Here is an 18971-nt window from a genome sequence, read left to right on the forward strand (position 1 = left end):
ACCTCACACTACTCTGTATGAAATCTGCTTCCTGTCCACCCACTCTGCTAGCCTTTCTATGTCCTATTGCAGGCAGTTTATATCTTCCTGTTTGCCACACCTCGAAGTTTGGTTTAATCGGAAACAGTGTCCTGAAACTGACACGTTGGGCAGTACGGGTATTTTCAGGCCACCCCGCAAACCCCCACCCCCTGCCTCTCTTCCTGACCTCGGGTGCGGCCCAAAAATCCAGCCCATTGTTTTTGTTTCAGATATCCAGCAATCCCAGCTTTTTTCCTTGTTTATTATTAAACTAATTTTCTTTATTTAGGCATTTATTTATAACTACAAAGTAAATAATTGCAATTATTATTTCAAGCTAAACCTTCTCATCTAATTTAGGTGATTTATTTTCTTCAGGAGCCCTCCTGCAGACCATTGGGCCCTTGTTAGTGGATTGCCATCATACGTTGCAGAAACCAGTCTTGTAAGTGTTGTAATCCTACAGCAGGTACAACAGTACTTTTCTGTGCTTTGGCATTATATAGATACAAATTGTTGTTATGATACAAGTTGTTTATTAAAGTTGAATAAATTAGGATTAAGGAGAAAAATATCTACATTTCATGTTTTCTCAGATATGTAACATTATGAATGCAGCTGCAGATGAATTCTTTCAATTTCAGGTAGGAAACTGCTTTAAAAAAAAAAAGTGTTTCTTTATAAACGTGCTAGTGCTAACCTGGATAGACAGATCCAAAATGAAAGTGCATAGATCAGTTTCTTAGATACATTACATTAGCCACAGAACCCTGTGTGCCTCTTGATCACATTCTAAATAACTTTTACAGAAAGAGCCACTTGATAATTTGGGATGGACAATCAAGAATGTGCTGTCAATGCCAATAGTAAACAAGAAAGAGGAAATTGTTGGAGTTGCCACCTTTTATAACAGGAAGGATGGAAAGCCATTTGATGACATGGATGAAACTCTGATGGAAGTAAGGTTCAATCAGGTACCTTTAGAATCCCAACCAAACTACAGAAAGCTACATCTTGACAGCTCTTTATCTTTTGCAGGCCTTGACACAGTTCCTTGGATGGTCTGTTTTGAACACTGATACATATGACAAAATGAACAAGCTAGAAAACAGGAAAGACATTGCCCAAGACATGGTGAACTATCATGTTAAATGCTCTAAAGATGAAATACAGGATATCCTGGTATGTTGGAACAACATTGAAGAACTTTCTTTTAGAAATATTATGTAATATCAAAATTAAATTGCCTTCAATGTTATGACTCTGAGAATAAATCACTAACACCATACCACTAAAATTATCAGAAAACCAGAGAACACTTTGATAGAGAACCAAATGAATGTGAGGAAGAAGATCTTCAAGAAATATTGGTGAGTAGATAGTCAGAGCTAAGATTGCACAATTATTTCATATTCTTATTTTTTAAGATGACATTTTTGTAACAAGTATAAAGAAAAAAGACAAAAAAAACTCTGAACAAAAATACAGCTTTAAAAAATAGTTGCAGTAAATATTCAAAATAATGGGCAGCAGTGATTATCTATACATTTGTTTTTTTAAAAAAAGGCATTTTCTCCCTTCCCTTTCTGTCAACTTGCCCCCACTCCCTTGCCACAGTCAGTCCCATAAAAGGATGAACAGGGGGAGCCAGTGGCGTAGTGGTAATGTCACTGGACTAGTAATCCAGAGGCCCAGGATAATGCCCTGGGAACATGGGTTCAAATCCCACTACGGCAGTTGGTGGAATTTAAATTCAATTAATTAATAAAGTTCAAAGAAATCTGGAATTGAAAGCTACTCTCCGTAATTTTTAGTTTAGAGATACAGCACTGAAACAGGCCCTTCGGCCCACCGAGTCTGTGCCAACCATCAACCACCCATTTATACTAATCCTACACTAATCCCATATTCCTACCACATCCCCACCTGTCCCTATATTTCGCTACTACCTACCTATACTAGGGGCAATTTATAATGGCCAATTTACCTACCAACCTGCAAGTCTTTTGGCTTGTGGGAGGAAACCGGAGCACCCGGAGGAAACCCACGCAGACACAGGGAGAACTTGCAAACTCCACACAGGCAGTGCCCAGAATTGAACCCGGGTCGCTGGAGCTGTGAGGCGGTGGTGCTAACCACTGCACCACCCAATGGTGCCATGAAACTATCATCAATTGTTGTAAACATTCATCTGGTTCACCAATGGCCTTTAGGGAAGGAAATCTGCTGTCCTTACATGTTCTGGCTTACATGTGACTTCAGACTCACCAGCCCTTTGAAATGGCCTAGGAAGCCATTCAGCTCAAAGGCAATTAGTGATGGGTAACAAATTTTGGTCTGCGAGTGATGCCCACATCCTATGAAAGAATTTTTAAAAAGTGGGGATCCGACCATTGCTTATGTGATGTTGCCACTTGAACGTGTACTGGAGAGCTAAGATGACTGTCCCTCTTATTTCACCACCTCCTACCTGCTTCCTTGGAGAAGTGCTTGAACTCTACTTAGTGTCTGCTCAGAACTCAGCACACAGGCGACTGCAGGCATAAACCTGTGTTTCATTATACTGTGATGCAGCATGTTAAGGCGTCCATAGGTTTCTCTCTTTCTATCTCTCTAGCTATGCATGCTTGGAATTCTGGGAGTTCCAACTACAATTTTGGTAGATCAGCAGAAACCCAAAGAAACAGCATAAATAGCCATTTATGTCATTTCTCCATGGTTTCCACAGGAATAACAGTAGGTGATCAGAACCAGACCTGCAGAAATTCCACTCTATAGTCTGTTATTATTCACCTCTTCTTTTTATCTTTATTTTATTTTTAAGTTTGAAGAACTTCCAGATGCTGAGGAAGCAGAACTCTATGAATTTCACTTTTGTGATTTTGAGTGGTCTCCATTGGAACTTGTGAAATGTGGAATACAGATGTATTATGAACTTGGTGTGGTTGATAAGTTCCACATACCACGAGAAGTGAGTAATTTTAAATGCCTACACTGCATACCAATTAAATGTGATAAAATATAAATTGTCGTAATCCTTTACTACCTAATGCATACATTATGGATATTGGTCTGCAAACAGAAAATGCACTTTGTGAGAACTTGCACCTTAGCAGATTATAACTGTAACTTTTCACTTCAACAAGGATTATGTTACATTACAGTTCAAATACTATCAATTTCTTTAAATATTTGCACTGTGAGTATGAGTAAATTTGACCACTGGTTGTTTTCCAGTTAATAGCATTGTATACTGTCTCCATGTCGAGAGCAGTTGGACCACCCAATAAATATCAAGATGATGTGGAAAGGAGACAAGAAAACAAAAAGGATGGTGTTTGAAAGGGCAGAGGGAGATTAAATAACAAAGGCATATTGGATGACCACTTTGCAAAATACTTCCACTCCGTTTGAAAGCAAGACCCCGAGCTTTGTCCTGGGACAAAGGCAAAGTGTGTGTTAATGCTTGTGGTGAAACACAAAGCATTGGTCCAGAGAGAGTGTAAATAACAGAATAATGAGCAACTCTGACTACATGAAAAGCAGGCACATGGTTAAAAATAAAATATTTTTTAAGAAGGGCCAGTCATGCTCTGAAGTTATTGAACTCAACGTTCAGTCCACAATGCTGTAGAGTGCCTAATCAAAAGATCAGGTGCTGCTCCTCGAGCTTGGGTTGATGTTCACTGGAACACTGGAGCAGGCCAAAAACAGAAATGTTGGCATGAGAGCAGGGGGTGGGGAGGTGTTGAAATGGCAAACAACTGGAAGCTCGGGGTCTTGCTTTCAGACGGAGTGGAGGTATTTTGCAAAGTGGTCATCCAATATGCGTTTGGTCTCCCAAATGTAGAGGAGACCGCATTGTGAGCAGCGAATTGAAAGAAGTACAATTAAATTTCTGCTTCACCTGAAAAGAGTGTTTGGGGCCTGCGATAGTGAGGAGAGAAGAGGTAAAAGGGCAGGTATTACACCTCCTGCGATTGCATGGGTAGGTGCCATGGGAAGAGGACGAGGTGTTGGGGGTAATGGAGGAGGGGGCCAAGGTGTCGCGGAGGAAATTATCCCTTTAGAATGCTGACGGGAGAGGAGGGGAAGATGCGTTTGGTAGTGGCATCACACTGGAGGTGGCAGAAATGACGGAGGATGATCCTTTGGATGTGGAGGTTGGTGGGATGGAAAGTGAAGACAAGGGGAACCCTATCGCAGTTCTGGGAGGGAGGGGAAGGGGTGAGGGTAGAGGTGCGGGAAATGGGCCGGACACGGTTGAGGGCCCTGTCAACCACAGTGGAGGGGAATCCTCGGTTGAAGAAAAAGGAAGACATATCAGAAGCGTTGTCATGGAAGGTAGCATCATCAGAGCAGATGCGTTGGAGACTGAGAAACTGGGAGAATGGAATGGAGTCCTACAGGAAACAGGGTGTGAAGAAGTGTAGTCGAGATAGCTGTGGGAGTCGGTGGACTTATAATGAATATTAGTGGACAACTTTACCCCAGAGATGAAGACAGAGAAGTTGAGGAAGGGAAGTATCAGAGATGGACCATGTAAAGGTGAGAGAAGGTGGAAATTGGAAGCAAAGTTCCCCTCCCTCCCAGAATCGCGACAGGGTTCCCCTTGTCCTCGCTTTCCACCCCACCAGCCGCCACATTCAAAGGGTCATCCTCCGCCATTTCCACCACCTCCAGCGTGATGCCACCACCAAACACATCTTCCCCTCCCCTCCCTGGTCAGCATTCTGAAGGGATTGTTCCCTCCACGGCACCCGGGTCCTCTCGTCCATTACCCCCTACACCTCGTCCCCTTCCTACGGCACCTACTCATTCAATCATAGGAGATGTAATACCTGCCCTTTTACCTCCTCTCTCCTCACTATCCAAGGCCCCAAAAACTCCTTTCAGGTGAAGCAACGATTTACTTGTACTTCTTTCAATTTAGTATACTGTATTCGCTGCTCACAATGCAGTCACCTCTATATTGGGAAGACCAAACGCAGATTGAGTGACCACTTTGCGGAACACCTCCGCTCAGCCCGAAAGCATGACTCTGAGTTTCCGGTCGTTTGCCATTTCAACACTGCTCCCCCCCCTGCCCCCGCCCCCCTGCTTTTGTGCCAACATTTCTGTTCTTGGCCTGCTCCAGTGTTCCAGTGAACATCGACGCCAGCTCAAGGAGCAGCACCTTGCGGACTGAACATTGAGTTCAATAACTTCAGAGCATGACTAGTCTTTTTTTTAATATTGTATTTTTTGACTGTGCCTGCTTTTCATGTAGGCAGAGTTGCTCATTATTCTGTTATTTACACTCTCTCTGGACCAATGCTTTGTGTTTCACCACAAGCATTAACACACATTTTGCCTTTGTCCCAGGACAGTTTTGTTATTTAATCTCCCTCTGCCCTATCAAACACCTTCCCCTTTGTTTTGCCCCCCACCCCTTCCCCTTCACTCACTTATAACCTAATTCTTTTCTAACCTTTGTCAATTCTGATGAAAGACCACTGACCTGAAACATTAACTTTGCTTCTCTCTCCACAGATGCTGCCAGACCTGCTGAGTATTTCCAGCATTTTTATTCCTATTTCAGATTTCCAGCATCTGCAGTATTTTGCTTTTATTTTGATGTAGAAAGGGCTTCAAAATAACTGTAGTTTTGATATAATCCAGGTTATGGTACTTCACTCTGTGTACTTCATACATTATAAATTTTATGGCAATTAAATTTAATTCTTGTATCTCTGCAAAAGGTTTCTGGGATGTTCAGGTATGGGTCTGAATTTTCCTTTTTCATTCTCCACCCTAAATCAGGCAGGAGTTTGAGGGAAACAACATGAAAATCAGGCAACGAGGTCTACTGCTGCCGCAAAACACAAACTTGATTTTCCTCTCTCCTCCCGAAGCTGGGACCACTGCTGACTACCAAATGTAAATACTGGTGAAGATCTGGGACCCAGGTTCCCTGCTCATTTTTCTCCTGCCTATCCTGCTCACCGCTGCTCCCCAGGACTGCTTGGTGAAGGTGGTGGTAGACCTGGGTAGTTACTGTAGTGGTCCCAAATGTTAAAACCAGAGGGCCTAGAAGAGGATTTCTCCTTCTCTGCTTGATCCCTTACCTGCTGAAGGCCTCAATCTCACAAGGTGCACTTAAATATTTCCTTGCACCTCTTCTGGGGTTGCAGAGGTGTTCCTGTCCCTGTAATTTTCCTGGGGACCACAATTGAGAACTGGTTCTGATGAAGGGTCACTGACCTGAAACATTAACTCTGCTTCTCTCTCCACAGATGCTGCCAGACTTGCTGAGTATTTCCAACATTTGTTGTTTTTATTCCATGAAGTACTTTTGACTTGTAGTCACTGTTGTAATGTAGGGGTGGCTTAAGAGAAACCTGGCCTGTACAATAGAAAATACCTTGGTGTTTTGGAAAAATTATCACAAATTATGGCAAGCATAACCAGCTGATGTGAGTTTGAAGATCAACTCATCTCAAAACTAATAGTTTATTCAGAATAAAGTAGTGACACAACTTTTTGACATGCTGCAGGTACTGGTCCGTTTCATTTATTCTCTGAGTAAAGGATACAGAAAAATCACCTATCACAACTGGCGCCACGGGTTCAATGTCGGACACACCATGTTCACACTGCTCATGGTAAGTACTTGTTGGTTTTCTAGCTGACATCAGTTTTAGAATCACAGAATGGTTACAGCACAAAAGGAGGCCATTCGACCTGTTGTGTCATGCTAACTTTCTGCAAGAGCAACTCAGCTAGTACCACTCCCCATTTTTTCCCTGTAGCCCTCTAACTTGAATTAAATCAGTCAGTGAAATGCAATGGGAGACATTAGCCCTGATATTCAGGGGTGGATTTTCCCAGCAAAGGGGGTTTGGAGATTTCGTCAGGCTGGAAGTACAAATTTCATCACATGCTGTGGAGGTAGTGGGCTCCTTTTTTAAAAAAAAAACAGATCCCCACCCAGAAGCCAGCCTGATCGACAAGCTTGGCTCCCAGCTGGGCAGGAAGAATACCAGAGCCAGGGGTAAGCACTCCTCCTCCTGACCCACAGGCAGTACTTTATTTTATTTTTATTTAGAGATACAGCACTGAAACAGGCCCTTCGGCCCACCGAGTCTGTGCCGACCAACAACCACCCATTTATACTAACCCTACAGTAATCCCATATTCCCTACCACCTACCTACACTAGGGACAATTTACAATGGCCAATTTACCCATCACCTGCAAGTCTTTGGCTGTGGGAGGAAACTGGAGCACCCGGCGAAAACCCACGCAGTCACAGGGAGAACTTGCAAACTCCGCACAGGCGGTACCCAGAATCGAACCCGGGTCCCTGGAGCTGTGAGGCTGCAGTGCTGTACTGTAAAGGAACTACCTCTTCCCAGAAGCTGTCCTCCCATCTCTTGGGCTGCTGTGTTTCCCGAAGCCTAAAAAACCCGTCTAACCAGGGTTAAACCTGTATACATAGATTCCTGCCTAATTTAATGTTCCGTTATGTGTAGTCAGCATGTGATGATGTCTCTAACCCATGCTAAAACTGTACAAAAGTATTTACTACCTGCTGCACATTTAGTTGGCTACCTACGGGCGGCATAGTGGCGCACTGGTTAGCACCGCAGCCTCACAGCTCCAGCGACCCGGGTTCAGTTCTGGGTACTGCCTGTGTGGAGTTTGCAAATTCTCCCTGTGACCGTGTGGGTTTCTGCCGATGCTCTGGTTTCCTCCCACCATCAAAGACCTTTGCCCCTAGTGTAGGTAGGCGGTAGGGAATATGGGATTAATGTAGGAGGGGATGTTGCAGGGAATATGGGATTAATGTAGGATTAGTATAAATGGGTAGTTAATGGTTGGCACAGACTCGGTGGGCCGAAGAGCCTGTTTCCGTGCTGTATCTCTCTCTCTCTCTATTGAGTCATAACTTTCAGCCAACTTTCCAGCCAACTCCATCACAAAACCTGGGTATGTTCTATCCCACCAGAGGTGGTGGCACAGTCAGGAGCGAGTGGCCCTGGAGTCCTCCATATTGACTCCTGACCCCATGAAGTTTCATGGCATCAGTTCTAAGCATGCTCAAGGAAACCTCCTGCTGATTACCAGTTACTGTGCATTGCACCCTAACCCTCACCTGATGAATCAGTACCCATCCATGTTGAATACCACTTGAGGGTAGCAAGGGCACAGATTGTACTCTGGGTGGGGAATTTCACTGCCCATTGCTAAGAGCCGTTTGGGAGCACCACTACTGACCGAGTCCTGAAGGATATATCTGCCAGACTGGGCCTGTGGCCGCTGGTGAGGAAATCGACATGAGGGAAAAAACTACTTGATCTCATCCTCACCAATCTGCCAGTCTGAGATGCATCTGTTGTTGACAGCATTGGTATGAGTGACCAGAGAAATCTCTATGGTCTCTATGCAGAAAGGGAAAATAGAATCTCTGTTGTCAATTTAGTGCGGAGGGGATGGAAGCTAGGGCAGTTGCATGCTCCTCTTGCAGGATGTGGGAGGTGAGGGTCACCACTTGTGTCCCTGCTGACTTCACCTGTGAGAAGTGCACCCAACTCCAGCTCCTCGCAGACCACGTTAGGGAACTGGAGCTGGAGCTGGATGAACTTCGGATCATTCAGGGTGCTGAGGGGGTGATAGCGAGCAGTTATAGGGAAGTAGTGACACCTAAGTTATAGGATAAAGGTAGCTGGGTGACCGTCAAGGGAGGGAAAGGGAATAGGCGCACAGTGCAGGGATCCCCTGTGGCCGTTCCCCTCAATAATACGTATACCATTTTGGATACGGTTGGAGGGGGGGACCGACCAGAGGAAAGCCACAGTGGCCAGGTCTCTGGCACTGAGCCTGGCTCAGTGGCTCAGAAGGGAAGGGGGGAGAATAGGAGAGCGATAGTGATAGGAGATTCAATGATTAGAGGAACAGACCGGAGATTCTGTGGTCACGAACGAGACTCCCGGATGGTATGTTGCCTCCCGGGTGCCAGGGTCAGGGATGTCTCGGATCGAGTCTACAGGATTCTTAAGGGGGAGGGGGAGCAGCCAGAGGTCGTGGTACATATCGGTACCAATGACATAGCTAGGAAAAGGGATGAGGACCTGAAAAGCGAATATAGGGAGTTAGGTTGGAAGCTGAAAGGCAGGACGAGCAGAGTAGTAATCTCAGGATTGTTACCGGTGCCACGTGCTAGTGAGGCTAGAAACAGGGAGCGAGTGCAGCTGAACACGTGGCTACAGAACTGGTGTAGGAGGGAGGGATTCAGATATGTGGATCACTGGAATACCTTCTGGGGAAGGTGGGACTTGTACAAGAAGGACGGGTTGCATCTGAACTGGAGGGGCACCAATATCCTGGGCGGGAGGTTTGCGAGAGCTCTTCGGGAGGGTTCAAACTAGTTTGGCGGGGGGATGGGAACCGGAGCCACGGATCAGTGGATGGGGTAGCTGTTGAACAGGCAGATACCGAGTGCAGAGAGTCTGTGAGGAAGGTTAGACAGTTGACAGGGCAAAGTTGCAGCCAGTATGATGGGTTGAAGTGTGTCTATTTTAACGCAAGAAGTGTCAGGAATAAGGGTGATGAACTTAGAGCATGGATCAGTACTTGGAGCTACGATGTTGTGGCCATTACGGAGACATGGGTATCACAGGGGCAGGAATGGATGTTGGATGTTCCGGGGTTTAGATGTTTCAAAAGGAATAGGGAGGGAGGTAAAAGAGGTGGGGGAGTGGCATTGTTAATCAGGGATAGTATCACAGCTGCAGAAAGGGAGGTCGTCGAGGAGGGTTTGTCTACTGAGTCATTATGGGTGGAAGTCAGAAACAGGAAAGGAGCAGTCACTTTGTTGTGAGTTTTCTGTAGACCCCCCAATAGCAACAGAGACATGGAGGAACAGATTGGGAGGCAGATTTTGGAAAGGTGCAGAAGTAACAGGGTTGTTGTCATGGGTGACTTCAATATCCCTAATATTAATTGGAACCTCCTTAGTGCAAATAGTTTGGATGGAGCAGTTTTTGCCAGGTGTGTCCAGGAAGGTTCCCTGACTGAATATGGAGATAGGCCGACTAGAGGGGAGACTATATTGGACTTGGTGCTTGGCAACGAACCAGGCCAGGTGGCAGATCTCTCGGTGGGAGAGCATTTCGGTGATAGTGATCACAACTCCCTGACCTTTACTATAGTCATGGAGAGGGACAGGAGCAGACGGGATGGGAAAATATTTAATTGGGGGAAGGGGAATTACAATGCTATTAGGCAGGAACTGGGGAGCATAAACTGGGAACAGATGTTCTCAGGGAAATGCACGACAGAAATGTGGAGGTTGTTTAGGGAGCACTTGGTGCGACTGCTGGATAGGTTTGTCCCGATGAGGCAAGGAAGGGATGGTAGGGTGAAGAAACCTTGGAAGACGAGATGTGGAACAGCTGGTCAAGAGGAAGAAGGAAGCTTACTTAAGGTTGAGGAAGCAAGGATCAGACAGGGCTCTAGAGGGTTACAAGGTAGCCAGGAAGGAACTGAAGAATGGACTTAGGAGAGCTAGAAGGGGACATGAAAAAGTCTTGGCGGGTAGGATTAAGGAAAATCCCAAGGCGTTCTACACTTATGTGAGGAACAAGAGGATGGCCAGAGTGAGGGTAGGGCCGATCAGGGATAGTGGAGGGAACTTGTGCCTGGAGTCGGAGGAGGTAGGGGAGGTCCTAAATGAATACTTTGCTTCAATATTCACTAGTGAGAGGGACCTGGTCGTTTGTGAGGACAGCGTGGAACAGGCTGATATGCTCGAACAGGTTGAGGTTAAGAGGGAGGATGTGCTGGAAATTTTGAATGATATGAGGACAGATAAGTCCCCGGGGCCAGACGGGATATACCCAAGGATATTACGGGAAGTGAGGGAAGAGATTGCTGCGCCTTTGGCGATGATCTTTGCGTCTTCACTGTCCACTGGAGTAATACCGGATGATTGGAGGGTGGCAAATGTTGTTCCCTTATTCAAGAAAGGGAATAGGGATAACCCTGGGAATTATAGACCAGTCAGTCTTACGTCGGTAGTGGGCAAATTATTGGAAAGGATTCTGAGAGACAGGATTTATGATTATTTGGAAAAGCATGATTTGATTAGAGACAGTCAGCATGGCTTTCTGAGGGGCAGGTCATGCCTTAATGAATTCTTTGAAGCTGTGACAAAACACATTGATGAAGGAAGAGCAGTTGATGTGGTGTATATGGATTTTAGCAAGGCGTTTGATAAGGTTCCCCATGGTAGGTTCATTCAGAAAGTGAGGAGGCATGGGATTCAGGGAAAGTTGGCTGTCTGGATACAAAATTGGCTGGCCCATAGAAGTCAGAGGGTGGTAGTAAATGGAAAGTATTCGGTATGGAGCTCGGTGACCAGTGGTGTTCCACAAGGATCTGTTCTGGGACCTCTGCTCTTTGTGATTTTTATAAATGACTTGGATGAGGAAGTGGAAGGCTGGGTTAGCAAGTTTGCCGATGACACGAAGGTTGCTGGAGTTGTGGATAGTGTGGATAGGCTGTTGTAGGTTGCAACAGGACATTGACAGGATGCAGAGCTGGGCTGAGAAGTGGCAGATGGAGTTCAACCTGGAAAAGTGTGAAGTGATTCATTTTGGAAGGTCGAATTCGAATGCGGAATACAGGCTTAAAGACAGGATTCTTGGTAGTGTGGAGGAACAGAGGGATCTTGTGTCCATGTCCATCGATCCCTCAAAGTTGCCACCCAAGTTGATAGGGTTGTTAAGAAGGCGTATGGTGTGTTGGCTTTCATTAACAGGGGGATTGAGTTTAAGAGCCACGAGGTTATGCTGCAGCTCTATAAGGCCCTGGTTCGACCACACTTGGAATATTGTGTTCAGTTCTGGTCGCCCCATTATAGGAAGGATGTGGAAGCTTTAGAGTGGGTGCAGAGGAGATTTACCAGGATGCTGCCTGGACTGGAGGGCATGTCCTACGAAGAAAGATTGAGGGAGCTAGGGCTTTTCTCATTGGAGCGAAGAAGGATGAGAGGTGACTTGATAGAGGGGTACAAGATGATGAGAGGCATATATAGAGTGGATAGCCAGAGACTTTTTCCCAGGGTGGAAAGGGCTATCACCAGGGGGCATAATTTTAAGGTGATTGGAGGAAGGTTTCGGGGAGATGTCAGAGGTAGGTTCTTTACACAGAGAGTGGTGGGTGCGTGGAATGCGCTGCGAGCGGTGGTAGTAGAAGCAGATACATTAGGGGCATTTAAGCGACTCTCGGATAGGTACATGGATGATAGTAGAATGAAGGGTAGTTAGTTAGTTTGATCTTAGAGTAGGTTAAAGGTTCGGCACAACATCGTGGGCCAAAGGGCCTGTACTGTGCTGTACTGTTCTATGTTCTCTGTTCTATAGAAAGGTTATGGCACAGAAAGAAGTCATTCAGCCCATTGTGTCTGTGCCGGTTGAAAAAACTAGCTGCCCAATTTAATCCCACCTTCCAGCACTGGTCCGTAACCTTACAGGTTACAGCGCTTCAGGTGCAGGTCTGGGTACCTTTTTAAATGAGTTGAGAGTTTCTGCCTCCACCACCGATCTGGGCAGTGAATTCCAGTGAAAAAACTTTCCATCATGTCCCCTCTAATCCTTCCAACAATCACCTTAAATCTGTGCCCCTTGGTAACTGACCTCTCTGCGAGGGGAAACAGTTCCTTCCTGTGTACTCTATCTAGGTCCCTCATAATTTCGTACACTTCAATTAAGTCACCCCTCAGCCTCCTCTGTTCTAAAGAAAACAACCCTAGCCTCTCCAATTTTTCCTCATAGCTGCAACTTTCAAGCCCTGGCAACATTCTTTTAAATCTCTTCTGTACTCTCTGCAGAGCAATTATGTCCTTCCTGCAATGTGGTGCCCAGAACTACACACAATACTCCAGCTCTGGCCTAATCAGCATTTTATACAGTTTCAGCATCACATCCCTGCTTTTGTATTCTAAACCTTGGCCAATAAAGGAAAGCATTCCATATGCCTTCTTCACCACTTTATTTACCTGTCCTGCCACCTTCAGGGACTTGTGGACATACACTCCAAGGTGTCTCACTTCTTCTATCCCTCGCAATATCCTCCCATTTAATGTGTATTCCCTTGCTTTGTTTGCCCTCCCCAAATGCATATCTCACATTTCTCTGGATTGAATTCCATTTACCACTTTTCTGCCCACTCAACCAAACCATTGATATCACTTTGAAGGCTACAGCTATCCTCTTTGCTATCAACTACACGGCCACTGCACAGTCCTTGTGGAAACGAAGTCCCGTCTTCACACAGTGGATACCCTCCATCGTGTTCTGTGGCACTACCACTGTGCTAAATTCAAAACAGATTTAGCATCTTGTTTGGTGGAGAGTTTCATCTGTTGGCTTTTTTTTATTAAAATAAAACCACCCCGTTTGTATATTTAAAACTGGGCATCTATGAGATGCTGTGATCCATCAACAGCAGCAGAATTGTATTCCATCACAATATGTAACCTCATGGCCCGGCATATCCCTCATTCCAGCATTACCATCAAGCCAGGAGACCAACCCTGATTCAATGAGAATTGCAGAAGAGCATGCCAGGTGTAGCACCATATGCACCTAAAAATGTTATGCCAACCTATTGAAGCCGCAACACAGGACTACATGCATGATAAACAGTGGAAGCAGTATGCTACGGACAGAGATAAACGATCAAACAACTAATGAGTCAGATCAAAACTCTGCAGTCATCGACAACTTTCATTTATTTAGTGTCTTGAATATAATAAAACATCCCAGGAGCATTAGAAAGCGAAATTTGACATTAAGCTACATAAGGCAATATTTGGGCAGCCAACCGAAAGCTTTGTAAAAGAGGCAGGTTTTAAGAAGCATCTTAAAAGAGGAAAGGGAGGTAGAGATACAGAAAAGCTTATGGAGGGAATTCCAGAGCTGAGGGCCTAGGCAGCAGAAGGCATGGCCACACGGTGGAGCAATGGAAATCGGAGAGGCACAAGGCTAGATTTGAATGAAGGCTGATACCTCAAAGGGTTCCAGGATTGGAGAGGATTACAGAGATAGGGAGGGGCGAGGCCATGGAGGGATTTTAAAACAAGAATGAGAATTTTAAATTGACGCGTTGCTTGACCAGGAGCCAATGTAGATCAGCAAGCACAGGGTCAGTGGATGAATGGGACTTGACGTAAGGACAGGGGTAACAATGTTTTGGATAGCCTCAAGTTTACAGAGGGCAGAATGTTTGGAAGACCAGCCAGGATTGCATAGAAGAGTCACGTCTGGAGGTAACAAAGACATGGATGAGGGTTTCAGCAGCAGTTGAGCAGAGGCAGGGGCAGAGTTTGGTGATATTACAGAGGCGAAAATCAGCAGTCTAAATGATGGCACAGATATGTGGTCAGAAGCTGATGGTCAAATATGACATCAAGGTTGCGAACAGTCTGGTTTAGTCTCAGACAGTTGCCAGAGTGAGGGATGGAGTCTGTAGCTATGGAACATTGTTTGTAATAGGAACTTAAGACAATGGCTTTGGTCTTCCCAATATTTAATTAGAGGAAATTTCTGCTCATCTAGCACCAAATGGCAGACAAACAGTCTGATAATTTAGCAAAAGTTGAGGAATCAAGAGGTGGTGATGAGGTAGAGCTGGGTGTTGTCAGCATACATGTGAAAACTAATGTGCTTTCAGATGATGTCACCAAGGGGCCACATATAGATGAGAAGTAGGAGCGGGCCAAGGATAGATCCTTTGGGGACACCAGTAGTAACAGTGCGCAAGCGGAAGAGAAGCCATTGCAAGTGATACTCTGGCTATGATTAGGTAGGTAAGAAGGGAACCACAGAGGGCAGCCCCATCCAGCTGGAATACAGTGGAGAGGCATTGGTGGAAGATGATTTTGCCACCTGTGTCAAAGGCTACAAACAGGATACAAAGGCTACAAAGGATGAGGAGTTGTAGGTTATCTGCATCACAGTTGCATAGGTGTCATTTGTGACTTTGATAAGAGCTGTTTCCATACAGTGGCGGGGTGGAAACCTAATTGGAGGAAGTTCTGGGAAAGTTAAGCATGGATTTGGCAGACGACAACACATTCAAGGGCTTTGGAGAGGAAAGGGAAGTTGGATTTGGGGCAGTAGTTTGAATGGACATGGGGCCAAGAGTTTTTTGAGGAGGGAGTGATGGTGGCAGATTAAAAGGAGAGGGACAGTGAGTGCAAAAGACAAGACGGAAGCGTTTGCAAACATCTTCAGCCAGAAGTGCCAAGTGGATGATTCATCTCGGCCTCCTCCTGAGGGTCTCACCATCACAAAAGCCTGTCTTCAGCCAATTTCAAGAAATGGCACTGGATACAGCAAAGGTTATGGGCTCTGAAAACATTCCGACTGTAATGCTGAAGATGTGCTCCAGAAAAAGCCACGCCTCTAGCCAAGCTGTTGCATTACAGCTGCAAAACTGGCATCTACCCTCCAAGTCACACACCAGCCTGACTTATGAATATATCACCATTCCTTCATTGTTGCTGTGTCAAAATCCCGGAACTCCCCACCTAACAGCACTGTGGGTGTACCTATACCACGATGACTGCAGCAGTTCAAGAAGGCGGCTCACCACCACCTTAGGGCAATTAGGGATGTGCAATAAATGCTGGCCATGCTAGTAATGCCCATATCCCATGATTGAATTAAAAATAACGAAGTTTACGACATAAAATGTAAAATTCAAATTGGTGGTTATTTGTGCATAAGCACCTATTTAAAACAAGCAGGAAAGATTGGCATTACAATGCATTTTCACTTTCAGCTAGATTTGTCTTAAATATTGTATCAGTAGTGGTGCTGCACTTGCTATGAAGTGTAACTTTTTTATTGGTGTTGTTTTGTTAGCATGAAAACAAAGTATATATTTAATGTTGTCAGAACACAATGGGCCAGATCTTCTGGGAAAATAAAGAGTTTATGCACACACCAATAGTTTGCGGTATGCTAGAGATACCCCATGAGTTCCAAATCATCACAGATTACTGGACGATTTGTGCTGTTCCTGCATTAGCGTCATGAAAACTGTAGCTCACGTCAATGTCCCCATGAGTCTCAAAAAATTGATGCATTTGTGCTGTAAATACAAATTAAATTTGCCGCAGAAAGTATGGGCTGGTACTTAACAGCGCAAGGACCCTTTTTAATGAAGAAATTAATGTTCCTGCATGCCATTCCACCTCTCTGGCCCTGAATGGGAAGCAATAAAACTATGGATTCGAATTCCTTCAGGTAATACATTGTTCTTAGAAATTTTGTCTCTTATTTCTCTCTCTTCATCAAATCTTGCTTTCCCCTCTCTTTTTTTCTGTACCTATTTTGACTCTAAGTCACTGTGTTTCCTGCTCCATTCTGTTTCTTTCTTGCTCCTTAAATCTCATTGTTTAAGGAGAAAAACTGTTGGTCCTGTCATTCACCAAGGTCCTAGATGCTCTGTTGCCCTCACTAAATATTTTTGAGCTGAAGTATGAGGAAAAAAATCTAACTAATGGGGCACGCCATGAGAGGCCATGCTCCCCAGAGAATTCTAGGCCATTAACACTACTCTATGAAATTCCTTATAGACTGGAAACCTAAAGCGCTACTATACAGATCTGGAGACATTAGCCATGGTGACGGCTGCATTTTGCCATGACATTGATCACAGAGGAACAAATAACCTCTATCAAATGAAGTGAGTAACCATTACTAAAGGCAGTTATCATGTGTTATTGCACTTATGGTGACTACTAAGCTATTATAAGAAATACATATTAATTACATTTCATAAATCTAATAGGTCACAGGATCCATTGGCAAAACTTCATGGTACGTCCATTATGGAGCGACATCACTTGGAGTTTAGCAAAACTCTGCTCCAAGATGAGGTATGTCATAATTGTGTTAATCCCCACCCTTCCTAGGAAAACAGAAGGAAAGGCAGGACATAGTTGAGAAGATGTTCTCCTGGTGGTCATATCACACAAGTTGAACATGTTGTTTTACAAATTTAAAGTATTTTATTTATATTAAGTGACTATTATATTGAAAATGTAGAAATTGACACTACCCAGAGATGAGAGAGTAAGATTACATATAATTTTAATTGCAAGGAATATTGGGAAGAAATGCCAAGAACATGTATTGATGATGCTTTTAGGTAGCTGGCATTTCTATAGTTATTTTCACTTGCCATTTTGGCACAGTTACCATTCGGAATGCTTTAGGAATTTTGGAATATCAACTTTCTTTGCCATTACATGACAGTACCAATCAGCATTACATGAGTGAAGATGTCAGCACTATTTAAGTGCACCCTTCCTGTATGATTCTAACCTCTATCATTAAAAAAGTACCAGGTCAATGCATGTTCACTCTGTATGTACTTAAATAAACTTTAGTTTTTATGTTTCTGCAATCTTAATTTCATTAGCTATATATTTGTGTCTGTCTAAGCCATATAACAGTCTTTACCTTTTCTTTATACACATGTCTGTCCACTGGCTGACCCTGAAGATCTATATTTGAAGAATGCCCTCTTTTATTTAGCCTCCTGTGAAATACTATCACTGAGCTAAGGTTCAATTGTAGTACTCACACATTTGAGTAAGATCATTAGTGCTATCATGAATAACTCTGGATGCTTGAGAACATAATTTAGGCTAACATTTCAGTGTAATACTGAGATAGTGCTGCACTGTCAGAGATGTCATGTTTCAGATGAGGTGCTAAGCAATCACTCCATCTGTTCTCTCAAGTGGATGGAAAAAATTCATGACAAGGGAGTTGTTCCATTGTCCTAGTTTGATATTTAATATCCCTCAACCTTTACCATTAAAACAGATTATACGGTCTTTTATCATTTTGTTATTTGCGGAAGCTTGCTATGCACAAATTGGTTGGCATGGTTCCCTAAATTACAGCAGTGACTACAGTTCAAAAGCATTTCACTGGTAGTAATGTGCATTGGGGTATCGATGAAATTGTGAAAGGCACAATATAAATGCAAGCTTTTTTTCTTTGTTGTCGGTTTCCATTTATGTATAATTAGAAAGGTCATTGCTCTTTGAGTACACGATAATTATGTAGCCCATGCACCGATTTTTCTTCTCACCTTTGCATTAGCTTAGGTCTACCAACGAGGCAAGTTGAGCCGATTGGCCGCCTTCTGTGCTGTCATTCTATTCTATAATTGTGGCAATATTAAGTTATTTTGGACTAACGACCACAGTGTTCACACAATGTACTGGCATAAAGGTTGAGAGGAATTTGATAGAGGTATTCAAAATCATGAGGGGTCTGGATAGAGCAGATAAACTGTTACCATTGGTGGAAGGATTGAGAACAAGAGGGCACAGATTTAAGGTAATTGGCAAAAGAAGTAATGGCGACATGAGGAAGAACATTTTCATGCAGCGAGTGGTTAGGATCTGGAATGCACTACCTGAGAGTGTGATGGAGGCAGGTTCAATTGAAGCATTCAAGAGGGAATTGGATTGTCATCTGAAAAGGAAGAATGTGCAGAGCTACGGGAGAAGGTGGCAGTATGGCACTCGGTAAATTGCTCTTTCTAAGAGCCAGCACAGACACAATGGGCCGAATACAAAGAACATAGAACAGTACAGCACAGTACAGGCCCTTCAGCCCACGATGTTGTGCCGAACCTTTAACCTACTCTAAGATCAAACTAACTACCTACCCTTCATTCTTACTATCATCCATGTACCTATCCAAGAGTCGCTTAAATGTTCCTCATGTATCTGCTTCTACTACCACCGCTGGCAGCGCATTCCACGCACCCACCACTCTCTGTATAAAGAACCTACCTCTGACATCTCCCCGAAACCTTCCTCCAATCACCTTAAAATTATGCCCCCTGGTGATAGCCCTTTCCACCCTGGGAAAA

The 18971-nt window shown here is 44.2% G+C and overlaps 1 protein-coding gene across 1 annotated transcript in view; it reads left to right on the forward strand.

Moving 5' to 3' along the window:
* pde6a (phosphodiesterase 6A, cGMP-specific, rod, alpha) overlaps positions 1 to 18971 on the forward strand; it is a 79770-nt gene that overhangs the window by 42236 nt on the left and 18563 nt on the right. Inside the window, exons 7-15 of the mRNA XM_068042956.1 lie at positions 400 to 466; positions 618 to 665; positions 831 to 980; positions 1060 to 1203; positions 1326 to 1391; positions 2846 to 2992; positions 6558 to 6665; positions 16651 to 16760; positions 16866 to 16953. Of these exons, the coding sequence (XP_067899057.1) occupies positions 400 to 466; positions 618 to 665; positions 831 to 980; positions 1060 to 1203; positions 1326 to 1391; positions 2846 to 2992; positions 6558 to 6665; positions 16651 to 16760; positions 16866 to 16953 (928 nt within the window). The remainder of the gene's footprint in view (positions 1 to 399; positions 467 to 617; positions 666 to 830; positions 981 to 1059; positions 1204 to 1325; positions 1392 to 2845; positions 2993 to 6557; positions 6666 to 16650; positions 16761 to 16865; positions 16954 to 18971) is intronic.

The sequence above is a fragment of the Heterodontus francisci genome, chromosome 12 (genome assembly GCF_036365525.1).
Source record: "Heterodontus francisci isolate sHetFra1 chromosome 12, sHetFra1.hap1, whole genome shotgun sequence".
NCBI classification, from domain to species: Eukaryota; Metazoa; Chordata; class Chondrichthyes; order Heterodontiformes; family Heterodontidae; genus Heterodontus; species Heterodontus francisci.